The sequence below is a fragment of the Thermobia domestica genome, chromosome 4 (genome assembly GCF_964235325.1).
Source record: "Thermobia domestica chromosome 4, izTheDome1.hap1.1, whole genome shotgun sequence".
Lineage (NCBI taxonomy): Eukaryota > Metazoa > Arthropoda > Insecta > Zygentoma > Lepismatidae > Thermobia > Thermobia domestica.
This window is the reverse complement of record NC_137457.1, coordinates 213,493,954-213,521,548: the sequence shown is the minus strand read 5'-3', so window position 1 is coordinate 213,521,548 and position 27,595 is coordinate 213,493,954. Positions and strand designations below refer to the sequence as shown.

Genomic DNA, 27,595 nt, shown 5'->3' with positions numbered 1-27,595 from the left:
TGTATAATGTATACTTTTTAGATACCTCATTAAAGCATATCAGCGTGGTGGTCTGCGAGAAAAGATAACATCAACTGTTGATTACTTGTGGTCAGTAACTAGAGGAAAGAAGACTTGGACTAATAATATACAGTGTTTAATAGAATGCTACAAAGAAGTTGCCGGAGGGTAAGCATTTTATTGAAATGAGAACAATATTGTCATTGTATAATTTATTAGTAAGTGTATATACCTAGGTATACAGATCCTTATAAATTTAATGGGTACCATGAAATTGGAAGTACGTCAAAGGTCTGGTTTAATGATGGTCAGGCGGCGACCGAAGCGCTGTGCTGTTGGTGGTGATGTGTTAGGGCTAACTCCATACTACGTGAGAAGCAGTAGAACGGCAGTGTGTAGCGAACTGAGCAGACTGTGATAGTGTAAAATGGACGGTCTATTTCATTTCCAAAGAGGGCTAATTGTTGCCGTTCGGTTATTTAGTGCAAGTGACAAGTGTGCTAGGTGTGTCACAAGATAATAACGGCCTTCAAAACTCACGACAAAATACATCGGCAGCGAAAAACACTGGTCGGAAGAAAACTCTCATTGAGAGGTTTCTGCGAATAATAAAGCGGGTTGTTACTCAGAGCCGTCGTGCCATTGTGATGCAGGTGCTGAAGGAACTCAAGCACCATCTCCCAGAACCTATGTCAACAATAATAGTTTACCGCAACTTACGTTACATGGACATACGAGGTCGGGTTGCACGGTCGAAACCGCTGATAAAGAACATCACGCTTTGTTACGGCGCCAATGTTGCAGCGAAAATGCAATATGGATTGCTGATGACTGGAAACGTGTGATGTTGTCGGATGAGTCATAGTTTACCTTATCTCAAACCACAAGGCATGTTTATCTGTGGCGGACGTGGACGCCTAGAGAAGCATATGATCTGCAGTGTCTTCGCTCAACCGTGAAACATGGTGGCAGCTCTTTGATGCTTTGGGCCACAATATTTTGGTTTTCAGTGAGTCCTGGTATCATAATGCGGCCATTCACTCAGCTAGAGTCATTCGACGTGGTTTAGGAACATCGAAAGTATCTTAACACTTCCTTTCCGCTCAATTCCCGAATCTAAGCATAATTGAAGATCTGTGGTTCGTTTCGGAGACATGAATCCGATGCAGATTTCCACCTCTATCCTCTCACGGAACTGAGTGATACACCACACTTGGAATGGCGAAATATTCCACTTACTATAATTCAGGACCTCAATGACCCCATTCCTCGTCGCATCAGAGCTGAGAGGAGGTCCAACGCATATATTAATATGGAAAGGTGGATTTTTTTTTTTTTGATTCAGGGAAAAAATCCTGGATAATTCAGGGAAATCGATATATATATATATATATATATATAGACTATAAAAAAGTCTTCCAAACAACACCGTAAGTATGGAATTAATAAGTTATATATACTTATTGGTATAAGATGTTGTGATAAAAGAGTGGTAAAAATTTATACCATCAGTTCGTGGAAGACATCTTGAAAACAATTTATGTGCATATTTGCAAAATGTAAAAGTTGCAATGTGAAATATGTCTAATTGTGATGAGAGTCTACTATAATCTATTTTGTATCTACTTCGTAAGTACGTATTCTTGACTGCTACTCATTGAAGGAAACCTTACTAGTTACCGCTACATCAGAGAAGTATTAGAAGCGGACGTCTTCTTGTCTTCCAAACAACACTGGAAGCCGTATTTCAGCGGGATAACGCTGGACTAAAATATCACGGAGTGTTCAAGCCTAAGATCGGTTTTCGTCGTGGGCGTGTAACGCAAAATCCTATTTACTTTGCTAGTATCTCGTCGTATTTTTTTCCCTCTCTCTCTCTCTTTCCCAGCTATGCCACGACGAAGACGAATCTATCCATACCCATATTTCTGTACGGCCGAAGCTTTGAAACTCGGACAAAATATATAGGTACTGTAAAAAAAAGAAAAATGTATCAATAAATGGTACATTAATTAAGTGAGGACAGGGTTCATACACTACCTGGAAATCCTGGAATACCTGGAATTCTCAGGGAAATTGATTTTGGAAGAAAAAATCCTGGATAATTCAGGGAAATCGATCATATCTAATAAAAAACCTGGAAATAACAGGGAAATTGAGTTCAATATTCTTGTATATTTTGAATGTTTTCAAGTATGGAACAAAGTTTTCAGTATTTTAAATTTTATTTATTTTAATTATTTATTTTCTTGTGATTCAGTATTTAATTGCAATCGTTCATTGGGGAGAAGGGTAGCCATTCTTAAATGTATAAATATATTATTCTTAAAATTTATATGTTATCTTTTTGTTAGTTTCTTCCACTAGACCTGGAAATTGCAAAATTTAATATCTGGAAAACCTGGAAAATTCAGGGAAATTGAGATCAATATTTTTGTATGAACCCTGGTTATGGTGAACTAAAACTAACCTCGCAAGCAAATGAAATTCTACCTCATAAACATGTGACACGTATAATGATTTTAAACAAATAACAAGCGAAATAACATTAATTATACAAATGAGAAATTTCTTGTTTTTAATTTATACGGCCGTTAATATACCTGTTTAGTATATAAACATAAGGTGACTAACATGTTGATTAGGATATATTAAAAGTACTCACTATACTCTTCGACCGGACAACTTATCTTGAGGTTGTAGTAATCCTGGTGTTGAGTCCCAATTAGGTGCAGGGGTTGATGGTAGGTTCCACGATTGATTTCCCAAACTCATTGACACTGATGCCTTCACGTTCTCGCAATCACTGCTCTTGATCTCTGCCTCTGGTCGCCACAAATGTTGTACAATTATTTGACGCATAGGAGCATAGGTCAGTATTTAAATTTAATGAATCACAACATCGATAATAGACACTTTAACATGGAAATAAGCGTGTTCAACTTTCCAGTAGGTATCATGTTTTCAAATGCTTAACCCAAGCAAAGAAAACTTTCTTCATGTAACGACACACAAAAACTTTGAGTGACACATCCAAGCTTTGCTTACGGGCGGCCTATCTCAATGGACAAGCGTCCAAACGAATTCACGCACAACTAACTGCGTTGCTCCAATCAACTTTAGCAATAACAGAACGTAGATGGAAGGAAAAAGTCCCGAAAGTCCAGATCCAAGGGACAGTCACAAAGAATGGGTACATCGCGTGGGCAGCCTCCCTGTTTTTTGACCAAATATGGTCTTAAGACAAGGGCTAAGCACACAAACACATAAGAAAGCATACCAAACTTGTGAGAGAACAGTTTCGAGAACGTTCTTTCATATATGAGGTTCGTTTAATAAGTTTGAAATAAGCACTGTTTTCCCGTTTTGATAAATGAGCCCAGGATCCGGTGACATCCTTTTGGCACCCGTAGGGATCCAAGTAAATTGATTTAATTTGCGAAGAGAATCCTGGCCGTTGAAGGGTTAATGGACTATACTGAGATGTCACTGGGAAATCACTATGTTGTGGAATACCCTGTATATGAATTCACATCACCGAAAGTTCACTGTGGGAATCTTTATATTGGGACCTCACTGTATATAGTAGAGCACATTTTACTTGTTTAATTAAGTGTAAGGTTATTCAGCCTGTGTGACAATAAACCACCTCTTATTATATAAAGCCACCATTGGTAAAATATTCATTATTATTTCATTTATAGTTTTTTTTTTTTTTTTCATTATTGGTTTCGCACCATGGATTCACATTTCAATTAGTTTCTCAACCTTTTTCCCTGAATATAGAATATACCTTATTTAAAATCATATTAAACACGCGAACCCAAATGAATATACGAATAAGCATTGAGACAAAAATACTTAATCACTGAACAATAATAGAAAATGTGTGTATTATTTTCAGAAGTGTTGCCTAATAATGTTGGTTGTGTAAACGCTGCCTGAGAACGGTCGAAGCACTATGATCGAAATTCCTAACATGTGTGTAATAGTGTAGTGTAACGTGTGTATGCACCTTTTCACAACAAAACTGAACCAATAAACAAATCTTATTCAAATTAAAATTATGCCATTCATAAGTAACTACTAAATGTAAGTATCTAACCTAACATAAAAAATAACTATATGAAATAGCGCATATATTCACACATAAAAGTATTAATAAACAACACAATTTTTAAAACAAGCATTCTATAAAATAATTATTGTATTAATCATATATCAACTAATAAAATGTTAAATTGCAATTTACTAAGTGTCAAAGAAATGTTGAAAATATACAAAAGTTGTTCAAAATCTCAATAATCATATTGCTCAAACGACAGAATGGAAAACATGTTGAAAGATTTCCGATAAATTTGTAATCACGTGTCAACTCACAAAATGATTTGTTCTAACTTACTGTTATCAAAACCAATATGACAGAAATATTTTTCTTTTTCTTTCTTTCAAATTTTACATTTTCATTAAATCATGAATATAAATTAATCATTAAATCATTAATTTACATGGATTGAATATAAATTAATCATTAAATCATTAATTTACCTGGATTGAATATAAATTAATCATTAAATCATTAATTTACATGGATTGAATATAAATTAATCATTAAATCATTAATTTACATGGATATGAACGCTAGTGCACTGATTTCTTTTCAATATTTGGTGAACATGTGATCATTAACTAAAACAAGCACACACAATACTGTTCTCAACAAATTATCTCAATGGCAATGACAAAGTAGAACTCTACTGGAACATTCACGGACATCAATTGGAAACAAACATTATAAGAGGGATATACTGTACTATCCACCTCTAAACAGTATCAAACATTTACAATAAATCTTCTCTACTGATCTAGTCTTAATGAACTAGGCATTCGAAAAGTAACAAGGAGTAACTATCTCCAAACGTGAGCTGCCCTTTCATGGTCTTTAGCGTCACGTTAAAATACGCATACGTCATAGCAATAAATGTAGGTAAAGATGCCGCTCTTCAGTAGCCTTTTGGCATCTTAAGAATAGCCATAAACTATTTATAATGCTCAATTGCTAATGTTTCCAAATGCGATCATTTTGTTCACTCAGTGAGTATTATCAATATCCACGTGCCTGGTTTTCTTAATTATTAGCCCATTACTACATCATACAGCGTTATAGTGATTAAACAACAAGTTGAAATATTCTGTTTCTTTTTCTTTCGATACGAAAATTCCTTAAATTTAATTTTAATTTCGTTAAATTTTATTAGTGAGTTTATTGACAAGTACTGATTTAGAATAATGTTTCTCTCCTTTCAAACTAATAAACATGAAGACCATCGGTTAAGCAACAAAATAATTCTTTGGTTACGAATATTTTGTTCATATGAATCATGTAGCGAAAGTTTCAACTATTGCCTCTTTTGTATTAAAGTAAATAAAAACTTAAGTAAAATTAATCAATCAGATTTTTCACTTGTATAAATTTTCAAAACAAAACAAAACAAAAGTTAGGTTTTCTCTCTATCATGTGTGAGTCGTTGAGCAGTAGACGGACTGATCAAAATTTCATAAAAGGAACTGATTTTTTTTTCCCCCACATTGAAATAGCTATTTTCATTTTACATATACACTATTCAATAAAAATAATTAAAATATACTAACACAATATATTAATATACATATTAAAGTATACTAATGAAACTCAAATACTGATTATCTTTTCATTACTAAGTGCACGAAAGATTTGCTACAAACTTAATGAAATTCCAATACCTAGGTAAAAATCTATATATTTATTAAGCTAGATCGCTAGTCATCTTGAGGGTAAAACTTTCTCACTAGATGACAGAGCACATTGCGACCCATGCGATGTTGCCACATGAGTTACGGATAGAAAAGTGTTTAGACACGATCACATTTTATACATGATTTGCTACGAATTGAAATGAAAGTTTTTATTTTCCTTTCACTCAATACTGCCAGCTTTAAAATAAGAATTAATTATATTCTTTGATCAAAAGTGATTTTTTTTCAACTCAAGAAATGTTATTCGTATACTTCTCTGAAACTAGATGCCTTTACGGTGCAGGTTAAGAATACGTGTACTAATACAAAATCATTACATAAATTTCATCTTTTGGACAGAACAGACCTTCAGTACACTCAAAAATCGTATTTTATAAGCGTAGTTGCAATCCCTGGTGTAGCTCTATTTTAGAGGCTTAATTATCATGGCTAAAATTCCAGCGTTTTCTGGTCAAAGTGCAACTTAAATTGCATTTAAGGGAAAATATCATTTTTATAGTAATAGTTTGTTAGAAAATGGGAATGAAACGTTATACATTTATTTATAACTAGATGCCTTTACGGTGCATATTAAGAATATGTGTACAAATACTAAATTATCACATAAATTATCCTTTTGGACAAAAAAGATTCTTAGTCCGTTCAAAAATGGTATTTAATAACCGAAGTTGCAATCCTCGGTGCAGCATTACTTTAGGAGCTTAAATACGATGGCTAACATTCCAGCGTATTCTGGGCAAAATTCGACTCAAACTGCATTTAGGGGTAACTAAAATTTTCTCAGCAACGACAGAGATATTATGCATTTATCTATAACTAAATGCCTCAAAAGGTGCAAATTAAAAATAAGTATACAAATACAAAAACATTACATAAATCCGGTCTTTTCAAAGAGTCAAAACATACTCTTAGTTCCTTTGAACGTGGTATTTTGTAAGTTGTGTTCTTGTGCAGGGATGGCTAACATTCCAGCGTATTCTGGGCAAAATTCGACTCAAACTGCATTTAGGGGTAACTAAAATTTTCTCAGCAACGACAGAGATATTATACATTTATCTATAACTAAATGCCTCAAAAGGTGCAAATTAAAAATAAGTATACAAATACAAAAACATTACATAAATCCGGTCTTTTCAAAGAGTCAAAACATACTCTTAGTTCCTTTGAACGTGGTATTTTGTAAGTTGTGTTCTTGTGTAGGTATTTTGTAAGTTGTGTTCCCCAGTGCAGGTATTTTTGAAAAGTTGAATTCCGCAATGCAACTTTACTTTAGAGAGCATAATCATTATGGCTAAAATTTAAGGGCTTTCTGGACCAAATACGGCTTAAACTGCGTTATATGAAAACTGCCTTATATGAGGAATCTGAGGCTTATAGCGAGTAAAGCTACGCGATTAGCACGTGTAAAGAGTGCTGAAGGCGCTGTTTTTAATTTTCTAGTATAATATTCCATGATAATACTCCGAATCTAAAAGGAGCAGTGATGAGGATTATCGAAATTGTAGACTGAAAGAAGTAGGAAAACAACGAGAAAATCCATGCACACTATGTGCCCTACCCTACACAAAGTCCTGGCGAGAATTGGGATCGAGTCAGCGATTTCGTGCGTCGGAGGTGATCTACCTACCGAGCTATTTGCAGCTAGGTTTATTAAAATCTACTAGTATTTAACCTCCACGTGTTTCACAAGTACTTGATTTTGCATCTTGATTGCTGTGCTTCATATTTCACATTATCTTCGACAATAACAAACTCAAGTATGAATTCTCAAATTCTTGTTTATGGTGGCGTATATTCAAAACAGTTGTACGCTACCTTTCAGTACTGGTTCATACTTCATACTATGCACACTTGAAGATAATAAGTTCCGAATAACAACACTTTTATCCAGAAACACCTGCAGGATTTTTCCAAGGGTGGGGAAGCGCAAAAGCCCGACATATGTTGATGCGCATAACGCTTAATGCAAAACACTTATTATTGAGGCACATTGCATAACTTTGTGAACTACATTAAATATTTCTACAATAAATATTATATAGGCCTATATTAAATATTCTAGTGGGTGTAACCAAATATAATGTGCCTTGAGGTGTGTTTCTGGATAAAAGCGTTTTCAAACAACCAAACACTTTTCGAAAATCCAGAGTGAAGAAATTGCCCCTTGTCTCCTCCGTGGGCGTATATGGTCTTATCGTTGGAAGAGTATATTGCCTTTCTTCAATGGTGTCATTCACCTGCTTCGCCTGAACAGGTTCTTGGAACCGTTTGTTAAAATTGTATCTCCACTTCCATATCCAGTACTTACGAAAATAACAGTTTTTTAGTGTTTTGAGATCAGTCAAATGAAAACCTTAAAAAACTGTCTTTAAAAAAATGAGCGAGTATGAAACACATGAATTTCATTTTTTTTTTTTTTTATAATCCACTCTACGCTCAATATAAGTTTTCCATCACTTACAATGTTCCAATGCCTCTTAAAAAAAAAAAATGATTGGGTACGCAACCAGTCATGCACCATTTGTTCCACGTCTTCATCAGATTGCAATCTCTTTCTCTCTAGTGCCTCTTTAAGAGATATCCACTGTGGCGAAATCCGGTACGCAAGGAGGATGGAGTAGACACTCGAAATGAAGGTTTTCAATTATCACAGCCATTGCACAGGCAGTAGTATGAGGCCGAGTATTGTTATGTTGTAGAAGGAAATTTGTTGTCAGAAGTCCGCGTCACTTTGTATAGCAGATTTAGGATGTTTTTGGAGATCGGAATACAAGATATTATTGACTATGCGTCCCCTAGGTTCTAATGCTCCAAAATGACACTCTTTTGGTCCCAGAAGAGAGTAAGTACTAGCTTCCCTGTAAATGATTGTGTCCGATAATGAATACTGCAATTCCATGCTCGCTTTCTTACTTCCGGAATGTAATAGTGCACCTATGTTTCATACCCAGTAACAAATCTCTTCCGAAAGGCACTACCTTCTCGTTTGCGGCGCGGCAAAATCTCGTGATACATCAATACATCGCTGCTTCAGTTCGTCTATCAGCTGGGGTGATACCATCCTGGCGTACACATTCTGAAATCTCAGAACAGCGTGGAAAATGTCACAGGTTGAACTTTGACTTATGCCAACGATTGTAGCTACTTCATTGAGTCACTTTGTATTGTCCCGTAGCACACTTTCAAAGTGCATAGAGCAAAGAAGGTAAGAGATAACAATAAATTATTTGTTGGTATAGACTCAACGCCCCAAACATGGGTTCCATGAAACCGCAAGTCGTAAACGTATCACTTACGGTCAAAATATTGGATCAATAAGAGCTAGACATAGATCACTCACTTCCGGTGGGTGACATTTTTGGCTGGATCCCAGCTCGCGCTAGGTGGGCTTTGTGGTGGACAAAACCACGTGTGTGCGTTTTCTCCGAGTCTCTCCCTTTCTTTCATTCAGCCATTTCATTCGTTGTCATCATCATCACTATCTACCTTTCCTTCGGAGCACAATGATAGGGCGTCTCAGAAAAAAAGAAAAAACTCATGTTTCTCGATTATGCCATGTAGGCTAAAGGAGACGGTGATGATAAGAATGAATGAAATGATAGAATGAGAAAAGTAGGAGCACACAGGGAAACCCCGAGAAAACCTACAAACATGGTGTTTGCCCACCATAAAAGCCACCTGGCACACACTGGGATCGGACCAGGGACCCCACGTACCAAATGTCAGTGCTCTACCACGGAGCCACCGCAGTCCTGGAATAGAGAAAGATTTGAAGTTTTACAGGAATGTTTGCATTTCTGAACTGAAGCTATACATACTTTCTTTTATTTATAGGGTAAAAGAAAAAATAATTCAAGCTGTACAGTTTTATGAATTGTTTTAATATTAAGTGAAATTAATTAGTATTTTCCACTAACGGGTTCAGGAAACTATTCGTGTATATATGAAAGCTCAAAAACATAAATTAGTATCAAGAATATGTATTGTTTTTCCTAAGCAAATTAAGTTTTAGTAAAAAATAAACAAAGATATAAAGAAAAGAAGAAAAAGAAAGGGATAAATTTTAATTATGAGGGGCTAGAATTACTTACTTCACAAAATACAGCTGAGCGCCCGAAGGGGGTTAGAAGCCCCGCAGGGCTCGTTATCTACCTTTATCAGAATTTATATCTTTGTTTCGGTACTCGGCTCTGGAGCCCGTATTTACCTTCATGGTTTGTATTGGTCCCTCGAAGTTAAATTAACCCAAAAGAAAGAAAGAAAACACATTACATATTTAACGTTCAAAATGACTATCTTAAAAAGACTATCTTTGCTATTATACGTGTGTATAATATTTACATGGCAACAGTTTAAAATTGAAAAATAATTCACAAACTTCGATACCTGACAGTTTTCTCAATTTTTAAAGTCCTTTTTTGGATATTTTGGTAATGTTTTTGTTTTTTGGTAGATAGGTGAGCTACAAGCAATATTAAGAACTACTATCTTCCCATAGTGATCGATATCTCAGGTTCTGCCTCTGGACTTTAAACGCTAACAAGGAATTATCCTACTACTGTGACTGCAACAGTACACATGCAAGTTTGGCAACGAAGCATTATGGCGTTTTGCGCAAGCATGAGATTCAGCCGCTAAAACTATTTCCGTAAACATAGAATAATATTTGGATAAAATGTAAAACATAACGGGAGAATCAGTCATATAATATCCATATTCCGTAATGAGAGACTAGTTGTAAAATAATTTATGCTTGTAAGTAAAAATTTCATAAAACTGAATACAGGAGTAGCAAAATTTAACAGCAAGCGCCATCTTGCGTATTCATCTTAAAACTCATAAAGTTTTCCTCGTATATGTTACTTTTTTTTTTTTTTTAGATAGAATACATAAGCACAGGAATAGTATCTTATGTTGTAGCTGACACATAACTCTATTTTGTAGTGCAATACTTATAATATGTGCCATTTCGTTACGCATTAGTTAAGGTAATGAACTAATGCTTATACTGACTTCCGGGTGGTGATCCACCTTGAACGACTTTATCTAATATTGATATTTCACATCAATACATATAGAACAACTAAAACGAATATGTATATGGATTAGATAATATAGCTACTAATTCATTAAACATTTTAACATACAAATGAGTTAAAAGGCGATGATGGCCTGCGTCGCGCCATCCTGTGAACTATTATTTAGTAACACAGGTTTAAGTCATTCATAAAAAAAATACAGGTTAGTGAATTGGCTCCAAAAGCCAACGAGCGCTGACTTACAATTCTTACAGCTGAAGTGTGCAGGGCTGCCAAATTCCCTCACGATTCAAATGAACAGCTTCTACACTAAAACCTTGTCCTCTCCTAGTTGATGCTTGAGCATTTCAACTATGACACATCCGGGTAAATTTTCCCAACACCATTTAAACTGCCAACATCTAGGCCTTTAAGAGGCATTGTGAAAAAAGAATACAACGAAAAGGACAATAAAAAATTCCCTTGGGTGGAAAATTCGATGCCACAGCCCGTATTTCAACTTATCAATCTCTTAAACATTCACATTATTCAAAGCCTGCTCATACATAGTGATGTAAGGTGGAAAATTTTCCGCTACATTTATCCGGAAAATTTTCCGTTCGAAAAAAATATCAGTAATGAAGTAACAATTCTTCAGTAATCATAATATTTATTGAATTCATGTATAGAAATGTTAAAAAGTGAAAGATCGTTTAAAGAATATGAAAATTTTCATGGCTCAGAAAATTTTCAGTACTATGTTGGAACAAGCGAAACAATTTTTCATGAATCGAAATATTTTCTGTCTTCTATAAAAAAAATTGAAGAACTATTTATGAGTCGGAAAATTTTAATCATTTTGAAGCAAAAAGTAAAACAACTTTTTGTGAATCGGAAAGTTTTATTGCTCTGTAGAAACAAGGGAAAGGAATATTCATAGATCGGAAAATTTTCATTACGATGTAGAAACAAGTGGAAAAAACTTTTCATAAGCCAGACAATTTTGAATATTATATATAGTGATGTTAGGTGGAAAATTTTTCACTCTGCACATTCAGCTACAAAATTGAATTTCTGTAGAGGAAAGTTAGTCAGCAACAAATTATAATTTTCCAATTAGCTTTCGGGAACCGGACAATTTTCTAATATTTCAAGTTGAAAAGTAAAAATTTATATAGTGTTTCTCTCTCTCTCCCTCTGCGAGCTCCTTCGTTGCTAAGCGGTTAGAATATGCGCCTTTGGCATGGGAGACCTGCTTCGATTCCCAGAGGGAGCTCATGTAGTTCGGATTCCACGTTAATCAGTTGGTCCCGTCTCATATAGCCTTGCTGCTGAAAGGGACGTTAAACTTAAAATCAACTCAATTCAACTCTCTCTCTCTGTCTGTGTGTGTATGTGTGTATACGTAAAGTGCCGAGAACATACTGTAACATAATTTCAAATCTTTAGAGTACAAATATCCCATTCTATTATTTAAAATTTAAATTTATTAAAAGTGATGAATATTTTCCGATTCATAATAATATACTTCACTTATTCGTACATTGTTGGTTAGCCGTAAAGTTTATTGGTAATAAATATTATCTTTAAAAGTTTCATGAAGTGAAAATCTAACGATTCTTCATTTCTTCAAAAATATTTCAAAAACTTCAATGCGTTCTTCCCTCAGAATCCACCTTTGATCTCACAAAATTATATTTCGTCAGTTTAATACGCGTAACATGAAGTTTTCTCATAGCTTTACTACTTTTCTAGATTTACATACAGAAACATTTCTAAATAAGTAGAGGTAATATAAAGTGCCTACTGTAAATTTTTGATTATCCAGAATTCGAGTTTAAGTAACTCATGAAAACAAATACTGACTATTTTCTGGAAATAAACATTTATTTATTCATATATTCATTCAGAAGAGAAAGTAAAATATAACTAATAAGGAAGCTGATTTGTGTAGTTGTTCTTCCAATAAAATAATAAAAGAAACGTAAAAAGCTGTACTATTAGCGCTGCGTTCTAAAACCAACAAGTAATTTCATTTTAATTTACACATATATATATATATATATATATATATATATATATATATATATATATATATATATATATATATATATATATATATACTGGACTGTGCTGCCTGTCAGTATGAATGCATTGTTACCAATACCAGAGCTCAGATTACAATCACTTTGGTCTCTGTAAGGATGTTTCAAAGTAAAAAGAAAAATGGGGAGCAGGAAAATTCGGTGTAGGAAAATTCGGTGTAAGAAAATTCGGTGTAGGAAAATTCGGTGTACAGAAAATTCGGTGTACGGAAAACTCGGTGTGGGGAATGTTAGGTGTAAAGAAAGATTCGTTGTAGTAAGCTGTAGGCTTTATTAAAAACTCAACTTTGAGGATAAATGAGCGTATTAGTTTTAAGTTCAAACTGAAGTAGACCGTAGGATTTATTAAAAACTCAACTTTGAGGATAAATGATTGTATTATTTAAAATTCAAATTTTGTGTAGAACGTACTTTTACTGTCTACTATCATTTTTACTGTTTACTGTCTACTTTATATTGCTTTATATTGAATTGTGTTCCTGAAATTATTGGAATACTAGATTTCGAGGGATTTTAACATTTTATGGCCCTTACACGGCAAGAAATTTGTCCTCCAATCAGACACTTTAGTCCTCAAAGTACTCCAATCAGACACTTTAGTTTGTTTACCTTAAGGCAAACAAACTAAAGTGTCTGATTGGAGGAGAAGTCAACTATTTGTACAACTATTATCTGATAAAACCACCCTGCTTTATATTGCCCTTTCCACTAAGACTTTTTTGATCAATATATTTTTGCATCTTATATATGTATATACAGAGTGATTTTTTCAAAACTCACGGATTTCATTTGGCTCTAGAATTTCTAACTGAAGTCAGATTTTAATGCAGTTTACTACAAATCATCAAGGAAAGATGGGAGATTTATGGGACTATGTTTACTGGTTTAAATTCATCCGCGGTAATATAGGGCAGGCCGCAAGAAAAACAGCAAATATTCGCCATTGTACGTTACAGTTCGAATGAAATATTGGATATTTGAAGCGAAATCACATGTTGAATAGAGATTTCTTGGGTGACTTAGAGTCGGTACCTGACATCTTTCACAACATCCACCAGCGAGGTCCGATGCTTCCCTGTCTTCTTCAGAAACGATCCTGTTTCCTGCAATTTATTCACTAACGATCATATTATGTTCCTGTCTGCGGCAGAATGTGAGGCAAAGTTGCGTGTAAATGCCCTTTGCGTAGCAACAACAGATCCCGTTCTCCAAAAACTTTTTAACGATAAAATCACGTTGCTCCAAAGAGTACATTATTGTAACTGTGTCCTGATCATATTGATACAGTAGCACAGCATAATTCTCAATACAACGGCCCAGTTTCTTGTTTCTTATTAACCGTCGCGAGGTTGCTATCTAACGAAGAAACTCAAATCTCCACACCGCACCTCACCTAATTCCAATTCGATACATTGGCGAATATTTGCTGTTTTTCTAGAGGCGTGGCCGATATTACCCCAAATGAATTTAAACCAGTAAACATAGTTCCATAAATCGTCCAACGTTCCTTGATCATTTGCCACAAACCGCATGAAAATCGGACTTCAGTTAGAAATTCTAGACCCAAATGAAATCCGTGAGTTTTAAAAGAATCACCTTGTATATGTTCTATGATGTACTATAGGAAAGGTGTTTTTAGTTGTTCCTATAACTATTCTCTGAACTTATAGTTGTAATTGTTTTATTTCTGACAAAAAGTGTCAGCTTCATTGTGTGATGAAAAGTAGTTTATAGTAATACCCCGCGAAAGACATGCAAGAGGTAGTGGACTGAAAGCAAAAAAAAAAAAAAAAAAATAAAAAAAAAAAAATAAATAAATAAATAAATAAATAAAATAAATTTGCTTTTCTTGAAATAGGAAATAACATTTTATTCGTTACATTTTATGGTTTTCGTTTTCACAATATGAAATGTCGTAAATTATCGTAAGTGGTAATATTCAATATGTATTACACCGAATCTACCTTACACCTAAATTTCCCCACACCGTGTTTTCCGTACACCGAATTTTCCTACACCGAGTTTTCTTACACCGAATTTTCCTACACCGAAATTTCCTAGACCCAGAAAAATGATCTTTCACACTCAGTACTACGGATCACCAGACACAGTACCTTCAAAATAAGAAATGCAGACATCGTTCCACAGAGGGAAGGGAGCTATTCTATATATATATATATATATATATATATATATATATATATATATATATATATATATATATATATGTATATATGTGTGTGTGTGTGTGTGTGTGTGTGTGTGTACTTGTTCTATCGAATCGTCATTATTTCCAATACATTTTTATACATAATAATGGTAGTTTTACAATACAAATATCTGCTCTAAGATGTTGATTATATAAAATTCCAGTATTAAAATTGATTTACGAGTGTTAAACACAATAAAATCAAAGCATTTCTTCTTATTTTCTGTTACAAAAATAATCTACATCAGGAACTTTTATGTAGTTATTTCATTATATAGGCAGGCCTATATGTAAAGAAATAGTGAAATTTTCTGTTTTTCAAATAATTGATAAATTCGCAAAGGTTTGTTTTCGATTTCTTGTTAAATTTTAAATATTGGAATGGGATATTTGTTCTCTACGAACGCGATCTATGTTCCCTGCACTTTACACACACAGACACACAGAGAGAGAGAGAAACGCTGTATATTTTTACTTCCCAACTTGAAATATTAGAAAATTTTCTGGTTCTCGAAAGCTAATTGGATAATTATAATTTGTTGCTGTCTAAGTTTCCTCTACACGAATTGAATTTTATATCTCAATATGCAGTTAAATATAGTGGAAAATTTTCCACCTAACATCACTATACATAATATCCAAAACTGTCCGGCTTAGGAAAGTTTTTCCACTTGTTTCTACATCGCATGAAAATTTTCCGATCCATGAAAATTCCTTTCACTTGTTTCTACAGAGCAATAAAACTTGCCGATTCACAAAAGGTTGTTTCACTTTTTGCTTCAAAATGATGAAAGTTTTTCGACATAAAAAGTTTTTCAATTTTTCCATAGAAGAGAAAATATTTCGATTCATGAAAAATTGTTTCACTTGTTCCTACATAGTACTGAATATTTTCTGTGCCATGAAAATTTTCAGATTCTTTAAACGATCTTTCACTTTTTTAACAATTTGTTTAGAACGGAAAATTTTCCGGAAAAATATAGAAGAAAATTTTCCACCTCACATCACAGGTAAACAAAGATGTAGGAATAAGTGGAGTATGTTTTTATGAATCGGAAAATTTTCATCACTGCTCATACATACAAAAGTTAGTGTGTTTACAACTATAATCTTTTTAAAGAGCACTGGCCGATATACGTGCTGCCTAACTGGCAGTTGCACTTGTCTCTATCAGGATTAACGTCACATCCGAGAGTATTGGTCACAATCGTGGTGTACAAAATAATCGTATTAACTTATTCATTAAACATTAATGATATTTGTGGCCTGCACTTACCTAACGAACTTAATATGTTCCCATAACATAACCCTAATTCTATAGAACGCTATAGAACAATACAACATACTGCCTAACTAAAATACGCACTCAATACTATCGATACATAATTGTATCCGGTGTTTGTCGTAGTACTGGGCCGCACATGGTGGCTTTGTATAGTCACGTCAACTTTGCTAGAGTACACAAAGACTCCATGTGACAAAGAAGAAAAGATTTTTAAAATCTAAAAGAAGTAATGTTTTGTCTATTTTCTCTGAAGCCAAATCAGAACCAAACATTACTTTGAAATCTAAAATCCGAACATCAATTTTATTACTATGCTTTTCTTTAAATATGCCAAATATTAAAGGTCTAAACAAAATTTAGGAATGTGTAGTCAATTGCCAAATTCTACACATTAACTGGAACCCAACCAGGCGCCATACTGGTTTCATCACTTTTAATTTTGCAGGAAAAGTAGTGATGTTCCTATTGGAATTGAATGTCTATATTTTAAACTCTTAAGTCTCCTTGACTTAACAACGTCGTTGTCTCTAAAATCGATTGAAATTTAAACCTCAACAGTGTTGCAGCGAATACGTATTGACTTTTCATAGTGGCCATCATATGCAAACAAATTCACAAACAGTTTTATCAAACCCAACATTAATTGTCAACTACTTTCAATATTGCTTCAAATTATATTTAATTTACAATATTTCAATAGCAAATTAATTTTACATTATAAAGTCAGCATATTTTTACCATTGTTCAATAACAACACCAGGCGAAAAAAAATATTAACCAAGGAACAGTTTAACTATCGAAAATTTGTTTCGTAATCAATCGTAATAGTTACTAGTGTTTCTCTAATTAGGTTTGTGAATATCTCTAATTGCCTAATATTTCTTTAAATACATAATTGTATGGGGACAGCTAAACATTCATATAAATATGAAGGAAAATGAATAAAACTCGAAACAAGATTAAATAATAAAACTTTATTATAAATTCTGGCCTCAAAGCTGGAAACACCTGAAAATAAACAAATCATACAAAACACAAACATCCTAACAGAAATCGATACAGGGATTCCGTATCCAAAACGGGATATTCACACTTGTCAAAAGTGGTGTTGCATTATTAAAATTTCAAAGTCCGAATTCGCGTCCTAAATCAATTGCCTGTTTTAAAATTCCCAACGCTGTCCTTCTTCTGTTTCCCAAATCCAATCCAACATCTCCAAGATGTTGTAAAAGAAATCATAAAACATGACATTTAAATAAACGTACCTGATTTATAAATAAACGTCGATTTCTCTTGGGCTGGAGCGTTGACGATGGTGGGTACCTGCTACAAAGCTGAAAGTAAATTCCTTATTTTCGGAACTCGAGGGGAATAGTTGAATAAATAAATGATGATCTTTTACGTTTTATCCTAATTTCATGAAGAAGTCAAATTAGGTCTTTTTAGCTTCTCGTCTCTTCCGGGATTTAGTCTAAGTTCGGGCGAAATTCTCGCTTTTATTGCCCTAAACTTTTTGATTTTCCATCTATGCCCGTTGCATTTCTACGCTTGCAAGTTAACGCAATTACGTGTACTTTTCCTATTGTTTTCCCTAATTCGCGTAGCTTTTCTTCTTTGTGCAGCGCTTTTACTGAACTTCCACGCAATCACACGTCTTCGTTTACGACGGTTGGTCTTACGGTGCATTGTACGGGTTTCTTTTCGCGTTTGCATTTACTACTACTATATTTACCATGTAATTTACTGCAAAGCATTCGTACATTTCTTCGCTTGCATTTCTTTACGTCCTTCTGAGTCGACGTACGCTTGTTCCGTATTTTAGAATTCGCGCAAACTTGCGGATGCCTCGATTTTGGTTTACGTCTCAGTTGCTTCAAGTTACAATTGATTCGTCTAAAATTACGTTTTCGGGAGCGGTTTTCTTTTACTCTTGCTCTGCTTTCTGATACACATTTGATGCATGGTTGTGTGCGCTGTGTATACACTTTGGGTTGAGGTCGACGAACGTTATTGTGGTCATGAGCGATCAGCTGTTTTACAGTTCGGATAGTCATACATTTGGATTTTCTCTTTTTACAATTTCGCGATAATAGAGCACTAGTCTTAATATTCACACGCTTCAACGACTTGAACTGATTATGTTTGACCTGCTATACCGATATTATGCTCACGTCTGCATATTTTAATTTCGCTAATTATACGCCTTGAAACTGAGTTCACGTAAACTGCTGTGTCACCAAAGCTCAATTGGTTATTCTGAACTATCTCGTTTTTCTTCTTGACCTCGCTACTACATTTCTACTTATTCATTAGCGGCAAGTTACTTTCGGCTGCATGCACTTTATTTGAAGTGTTACTCTCTGGCTCGGCTACAGTGAACATTTCTGACCATTTAGTTATGTACGAAACGTTACTACATAAGACACAATGCGCTTCGTGGACCTACACTCTAAGCTATCGACTTGAAATCGTTTCTTCCTACTATACTCAAAGTTGATAAAGTCGGAATGGATTTGCAGCACAAAAATGCAGTTTACATTGGACATATACGGTACGAAAGACGCATGTGAATTTGTCAAGTCGCGTAAGACCATTTGCCTGCGACACAAAAACAACAACACTGAAGCCTCATTATCACACAAAAACAGCAATTCAATTCTCTAGCCTTCCTTGGCTTCTTCGAGAAGGTGGGTAGGCGTAACCCCGACGCTACCGTTCATTATGTGTGAAACATCGGCATCCTTCGCCGGCATAACAATTACACTGGAAGCATGATTGTCTACAGGTACACGTAACAATCCTTCGTTTTCCGTTGTTTCTACACTAGTAGTTTCTTTTCCTAACTACAACCGGCTTTCTGGCTTATTTTACACGTATCTCACGACGTCGACCAGCGTGCATTCAAAAGTGTTTACAGTTTTTCTTATGCCTTGCACTTGCTGCCTTATCATGTCAATCTGACGCTGTTGTATCTCTTCGACTTGCCTACATTCAACCTGTGCCGTTCGCATAGACTCTCGTAGCTCAGTGATGCTTTTCTTGCATTCCGCTAGGCTGTTTTTGAACTCTGTTCTTCCTACACCAACGCGTTTGGTTACAGTGGCTAATTTAAGACGTATTTTAGTTATGGTGTTATTGGTCGTTGTAATATCACTACTCAAACTGTCTAATCTACTTTCTAATTCAAGTCTATTCTGCGTGCAATCATTCGCCAGTTTAGCTATAGAATGTTTACATTCGTTTGCCGATTCAGTTATTAATTGCTTGCATTCACCTACTGACTAAGGTAATGATTGTTTTAAACGTTTACTATTAAGTTCTAATTTTTGCTCTAATTTCTCTTCTAAATGTTCAGTGTTCATCTCCATTATCTGAGCATTGGTTTCTAATTGTTCTTTCAAAAATGCTTGCAATTGCGCTAACATGGCACCCTCCATACTGATGTAAAATACAAACAACTAGCTCAAATGCAAAATGTAAACCTGAATCCAACAATAAATCATAAACAAACAGTTTTCTAAAGCGTAATCAATGTCACTATTCCAGTTACTGACAACAAACCCCTCTTTTTTCGAGGATACAAACTTCAATTTGAAATGTTTAAACTAATCTCACCGTTTGAACACAAATTACTTAAAAATTAACACCATACATGAAACATTTTCTCACATTTATGGATTTTTTTTTTTTTTTTTTTTTTTGAAGGCGCATATCATTTGTGTTTATGTATGCTTGATCAGCTGATTGTCGCTCAGTCGTGTATACAAAATATCAAAAATCAACAAGAAAGATTTTCGCGAACTATTTGGTTTAGTTTTTCTAATTTCTTCCCTATTTTCTTCTACCTGACTTTGGACATTATCATTTTTCTCTTCTAGGCTGGTTACTTTAGCACTTAAATCTACTCTAATTCTTCTATGGTTTTCTCTTGTGTTCTCTAAAATTTTCAGTTACTTGTCCTGACGCTTCAATCAATTGTTGAACGATTTTTCGAAATCCTCCTTAGTTCTTGTTTAATGCATTCTAGTGATCTCCCAAGCCTATTTTCTTACTCTATCTGTGAATTCTTTAGTTGTTTACTAGTGTTAGTTAGGTCTTAGTTAGTTATTTCTAGTTTTACCTTCACTTCATTGATTGTACTATTAACTTCTTAGTATGTTTGATATAATAACTAACTAAACTAACTCTATGGCCTATGGAACCCGCAGGTTCAGTGCCGCGTTCACAAAAGCTCTCCACTGACTTCTATCCTTAGCTAATTGCATCCAGTTTCTACTTTGTATTCCTATCTCTTCGAGATCCATCTTAATATTATCCTCCCATCTGCGCCTAGGTCTTCCTAATGGTCGTTTTCCTATGAGTCTTCCAGTCAAGACTTTGAAAGCGTTTCTACTTTCTTCCATTCTAGCTACATGACCTGCCCACCTAAGCCTCCTAGACTTGACGACCCTAACAATGTTGGGTAAACCGTATAAACTATGTAGTTCCTCATTATGAAGTTTCCGCCATTCCCCATTCTCGTTCCTCTTGGGTCCGAATATTCTTCTCAGGATCCTGTTCTCAAATACTTTCAGTCTATGTTCTTCCCTCAGAGTAAGTGACCATGTTTCGCAAGCATACAGAACAACAGGCATGATTATCGTTTTATATATTTTAAGCTTCAAATTCTTCGACAGAATTCGCGACAAGAGATTTTGAACCGAATAGTAACACGAATTCCCTGCTTTTAGTCGACATTTAATTTCTTCGTGAATATGATTTTCGTCTGTTAATATTGATCCTAAATATTTGAAAGTATCCACTTTATCAAAAGTAATATTTAATATTTTAACGCCTCCACAATTTGCCGTATTACGGTCCCAACGCACTTCCATGTATTTAGTTTTCTCTGCATTTACTTCTAAACCCATGTCCCTGCAAGCATTTAATAAGATCTCTGCATTTATTTCTACTGTTCTCCTATCATCCCCTATTAAATTTACATCATCAGCATATGCCATCACCTGGTGAATACCGTTTAACTGTAAGCCCTGGTTGCTATCTTTGAATTTCCTTATAGCGTATTCCAGCACAAAGCTAAATAATAATGGCAACAACGCATCTCCTTGTTTCAGGCCATTTTGGACGTGAAAGCTTGTGGACAAAAATTTTGCTACCCGGACTTTACTTTGGGATTCACTTAAGCATATCTTAATTAATCCAATTAGCTTTCTCGGTATTCCAAGTTCTGTAAGAACGTTGTACAATGTTTCTCTCCTAATCGAGTCGTAAGCCTTTCTAAAATCAATAAATAGTTGATGTACCGGGATATTGTATTCCCACTTTTTTTCGAGTATTTGGCGAATGGTAAATATTTGGTCGATAGTTGATCGATTTCGTCTAAATCCGCACTGATAATCTCCAATAATTTCATCTGCGTATGGGGTCAGTCTTGCTAATAGAATATTTGAAAGGATTTTATAGGATGTTGACAGAAGATAAATGCCTCGATAACTATTACAGTCAGTTTTGTCGCCTTTCTTGTGAATTGGAACAATAATTGATTCTTTCCACTCTTGTGGCAATTCTTCCTTGTTCCAAATAAGGAGAATGAGTTTGTGTATCTTGTTCCACAATTTTTCGCCTCCAGCTAAAATTAACTCAGCCGGAATTTCATCCACACCCGGAGACTTGTGTTTCTTTAATTTCTTTATAGCGGCTTCTACTTCTGTTCGATTGGGTTCTGGAATATATGGTTCTGCGGTGTGTATCTCCTTTTCTCCACGCGCATTAGTTTTTGGCTGCGTGTTCAGCAAATCGTCAAAGAAATCTTTCCACCTATTTAAGAGGCTATCCGTATCAGTGAGAACTGTTCCGTCAGCTTTCTTTAATATATAAGCACGAGGTTGATAGCCTTTCTTAAATTCGCTTATCCCCTTATACATGTCCCGAATATTAATGTTTGATATAATGTAGTTCCTAATTCCTGCGTTTCTTCCTAATCTTCTTTTTTTCCTAATATTTATCTTACTGTCAATTTTACTATTTAGTTGCTGCTGTGCTTTGTTTGTCTTATTATTCAATTCCTGTTCCATCTTCATTAGAAATTCTATCACCGGATCTGCAGCAATATTTCACACAAACAAAGTCAGCTGCCGTGGTACTTCTACCCATCTCAACTTCCTCATTCATGATAAGTAAGATGCTTCTGTGGTGTCATTCTACAAGAAAAGAAAAAAAGGTACAGTGAGCAAAGAAAGTATTCGTCCGGCCAGAACTGAAGTGTTTGTACGCATATAATTTGCATTCAACTCAGTAATAAAAGCAAGAACGAAACACAAATATTTCATTACACTATCTATATATAATCTTAAACATACAAATTAAGTTATTTCACATTCGAAGCATACGAAAAGGTACAAATAAAATAAACTAAACATATTTCACGCCAAAAAAGTATTCGTCTACAAAGAAACATTATTCATCTGTAATGGCTTAGATTGTCGTCCCCCAAATTTTAGTACTTTGTGGGTCCTCCTTTTCGCCGTATGACCTCCTGCAACCTCTTTGGCATTGATCTAACTAAATTTTCTGTTGTTGCCCTGGTAATTTTTCTCCATTCCGTCAACAATGCGTTTTTAAGATCAGTTTTATTTGAAATGTGGTGTTTTCGTATGTTTGTTTCCAGTGTTTGTGCCATAGATTCTCAATTGGATTTATGTCCGGTGATTGTGGAGGGGTTTCCATCCACTTCGGAGTATTGTATAAGAGCCACAGCTTCGTATTCAGGGCAGTGTGTTTCGGGTCGTTATCTTGCGTGAATATGTAATCCCCTACTAGGCCCATTTGCTCAACACTCGTGGGAAGATGTTTCTTCAAGATGTTGATATATGCCATGTGATCCATTATTCCCTCAATGAAACACAATTCCCCAACCCCGTTCGCACTCATACACCCCCATACAAGTACTGATCCGCCCCCATGTTTCACTATAGCTGTAAGATTCTTTTCCTCCAGTTCACAATTCTTTTTTCTCCATACCAGAACTCGTCCATCTGATTGAAACAAATTAAATTTGCTTTCATCAGTGAAAACCACCTTTTTCCAGAAGTCGAATGTCTCGTTTCTGTGTGATTTTGCATACTCCTGGCGCTTCTTTCTGTTGGTTTTGCTGATATATGGTTTTCTGCGGGCTGTTCGGGCTCTATATCCAGCTTCATGGAGAACGTTTCTCACAGTTTGACCTGACACTTTCTTTCCAGACTCTTGTTCAAGCTCCGCAGCTATGACGGGTGCACTCATTTTCGAAGTTTTCTTAACTTTACGTAAGATGAGACGTCTATCTTGCTGCGTTAGTTGTGATGGACGCCCCGATCTCGGTAGATTTTTGTATGTTTTTGTCTTTTTAAACTTGTATATAGGCCTAAAGCTTTTAATGGTGGTAATAGGCCGACCAATCACATCACTGATCTCACTAAAGGATTTACCCTAACCAAACAATCGTATCATTATTCGTCTTTCCTCTTCACTTGTTTCTTTTGATTTTCGACCCATTCTGTCTCCCCTGGTTGCTTTCTGTTAGTTGTTCACTCCAACAGCAGCAGCACACACACACACTTCGACTAGAGTTCACTAACTGACACAAACGTCTGCAAATAGTACCAAAATACACGCGCTACGAAGGGTATGTTATTTCAGGTAGATACAAGACGAATACTTTTTTGGCAGTAAATGTGGCTTCTCTCTGTTTTATTGTAACCTGTAGAAAACGAAAGACAAAGTTTCATTTCTTTCTTTCTTTATTTTATGCCGGGAAGTGTAGATGAACCTACGGGCATATTATTGTGCGATAAAGTCTTCTTTCCTTTAATATATGATTCGATTTATATTGTATGCGCTTTGAGACGAATACTTTTTTTGCTAACTGTATTTTAGTAATCATATATATTACATGAACGAAAATTGCCTATAGAGTACCAAATAAGATCACGTACGCAGCAGTTTATTTAGTGTGGATTTATAATTTTATTTAGGTGGGGAAAGCAGATTTCTCTAGTGATCACATGGTAAATCCTCTAAAACTATAGTTTGTGCAATGTGATTGTCATTCAACTGTCAGTGTTACAGCAAAACATCAAAATAAGTAGAAAAATTTTAATGTCTTGTTTTTCTTTTATTCATTAGGATTCCTTTGCTGTCCCAGAAAGAATTCGGTTCTGCATACATTGCATAGATGTAGCTTTTTTAAGTTTACCTGGGTTTAGCTGATTTTTACAATTCAGAGTCAAACTTCATAGTTTGTCAAATTTTGGAAACTGCGCGAAAGGTCAAGTGTATATCGTTGAAAAGCCAGCATTTTCGTTGTTTCATAGTTCTACGTTAATTACAACCAGAATAAGCCTTGGGTTTATAAAGCAATGTTTCTGCATAAAACGTAAACAGTGCCCATTTTCATGTGTCGTTACTCTGGACCTACTAGATATGTGGGGGTGAAAATTTGCACGTTTTGATTTCTCATCGAAGTATAAAACCATATGAAGTGAGGTAAATTTGGCCAGAAACTGTGTTGAAATGACATGGAATTGTACACCTTGGAATAGCAGATCGAATTCAAAGTTTATGTTTGGTATTTTCATCCAAATATTAAAGTAAACAACCTCTTAGGAACAACGCAAAATTTCCGGGAACTCAGCTGTTGCTGGAAAATATACTACTATAAAACCTAATCAAGAAACAATCGTATCGAAACCAGAATAAGCTCACTGTAATTCCTCAAAACACTTTGGACCTCAGGACTCGTGGAACATAAATTCCTTTAGTGCTGAAACCACTCATATTAAGGGGTCGGTCTGCTTGTATACCCAGATTGACAACTACATTAAATAAGATCTTTACACAATATGGTTTTCGTACCGCACGAAAACCCCCAGCTCCGTGAGAAGAAAGAAAAAAAAATCAATTCAAGAGGTACTACTCTGATCCCAGCGAAATATTAGGAGTTTATGAAATAAAATGCAGTTGTCAAGATTATATAGGTATAACAGAAAGAAATCTCAGAACACACATTAAAGGACATATTAGAGATGCTAAACCAGAACCCAGTTTTGGAACTGTCGAAACATTTGAAACAAGTACAACACATTATTGGTGATTCAGTAATTTTATTTTTTGGCTAAAAATGAAATAGAGATTGTCTTCAAAAATTTGTTTATTTGTTTAATAAATTCAAAGCTGAGTTTAGATAAATGTTCGTTGTGTAAGGAATGGAAGAGGTAGTTGAAAAATAGAAATAACATTGCTCTAGAAATAGGAAAACCAGTATGAGTTGGCAGCCTTCCACTATAAAACAAAAGAATACACAAGTTGAGTCCGCCGTGTTACAATGTGTTTCACTACTATTAGATGAGTGACCAAAAGTGTGGGGAGGTGCTTTCTTGCACTGCTCGACCTTAGTGAATCCATTCCTTTTCCTATCGCAATGTTTTTCTCATTATCTGTCCTGTTATCACTTCTGAAACCTAGGAGGTGGAGGGTGTTTCCAGGAATTACAGTTATCTGGAAATAAAATGATAGTGAAAATTCCCAAGCGTGCTAATATTGTATTGCCTGTAATCAAGAAACCAAATTTACTTAAAAAGAGCTGTAAGTAATGAAAATCACGTCGCAATTATTGTTCAGAATTGTGAATCACTACATTTGTACATTTCTAGTAAATATGAGAAATTGGTGAAAAGATCTTTTAGTTCAATATGAGAAATTCTTGAGTAAACGCAAACCAGCTGAAGTTAGTAGTCTTAGTAGTCTTTCGTAGCGTTACATACTTGATAATATGATTCCTGCTTTTATCTAGTGAACCTTGCAAGAGATACAGTTCCAGTATTCTAATTCTAATAATAAAAGTAGATCTTTCAATATGTGAAGTGATCTTATGGAGCAGTTGTGGCTAATAAAATGCTTAGAAATGGACAAATGTTTATGCAACCCTTATAATAACTTGGCACTGCCAACTTCCTTATGTTGGAAATACGAAAAGGAATGTTATAACAAAGATTAAAGAACATCTGAAAGATTTTAAGAATCAAGAACTTAAAGGATCAGGATTATCTAAACATTTGTCTATCTCTAAGCACTTAATAAGATGCAATTGCTCTATAAGACCGCCTTACAAATCGAAACGTCTGCTTATGATTCTAACTTCATTACGACTGTGGACTCGGATGTTTATTTTGATCAAGGTTCACGTGGTAAAAGTTAAAATTAACACCACAAAAAAGTTGTGAACCTTAGTTTGTTTATGTGTACGCAATAATTTTTCATTCTGAACTAGAAAACTTTTTCAGCAATTTCTCATACAAGAAATGTACAAATATAGTGATACACAACTTTGAATAATAATAACGATAACAATAGTAACGATACGATACGATACGATACGATTTGAATATACTTAGCTTGTTTTAAGCAAACATTTTTATGGTTTCTTGATTAATTTTTATACAATTTTTATCCAGTGATAGTTGAGTTCCTAAACATTTTGCATTATTGTTAAGAAGTTTTTTAATTAAGTATTTAGCTGAAGATATAAAGGACTAACATGTAAATTCTCAACTCAATCTACTACTGCAAGGTGACATTTGTCCCAAGAAGGACACCAGATAATTGTGATTGCTTAGTCATCGAAATCATAGTCTTCTAAATTAAAAAAAGAAAAAAAAAAAGTCCCAAAATACGCGAACATCCGTTGACTTTTGTTTTCTTTTGATTATAAGTAATTGCGTATATTATACTAGAAATGAAAACTTAACTTAGTGTGTAGTATATCCTTCAAAAGAAATTATGCCAAAATTTAAGAACGAACTCTCTTATATTTCAGGTTAATTAAATATGCAGCTGCCAACATAGATAAGAGACTTAAGGATGGATATTCGGCAGAAGATGCATGGAATATGACATCAGTGGAGCTGACTCAAAGTGCGGAGGTAAACATTAACTTTTAAGACCACAAACATCTTGAAGAGAATTGTAGTTTTCGTTTCGGGGTTCATAGACTTTTATTGATAACACCACATTTATTGATTTAATAGCGGAAAATTCTGGCACATTACATTACATTATTTAATGGTAAAACTAAGTGTTATACGTATTTTGTTTATCACTGTCAGTCGCTTAAGTTATTTTACCATAACTTATCTAATCATCAGAT

General features: G+C 34.7%; 1 protein-coding gene across 5 annotated transcripts in view; it reads left to right on the top strand.

The window, feature by feature from the left end:
• The window catches only part of ACOX1 (acyl-CoA oxidase 1), a 185,864-nt gene that overhangs the window by 132,613 nt on the left and 25,656 nt on the right, over positions 1–27,595 (top strand). For all 5 annotated transcript variants that reach the window (XM_081755468.1, XM_081755467.1, XM_081755466.1 and 2 more), the window contains exons 10-11: positions 22–168; positions 27,266–27,371. In XM_081755468.1, coding sequence (XP_081611594.1) covers positions 22–168; positions 27,266–27,371 — 253 coding nt within the window. The remainder of the gene's footprint in view (positions 1–21; positions 169–27,265; positions 27,372–27,595) is intronic.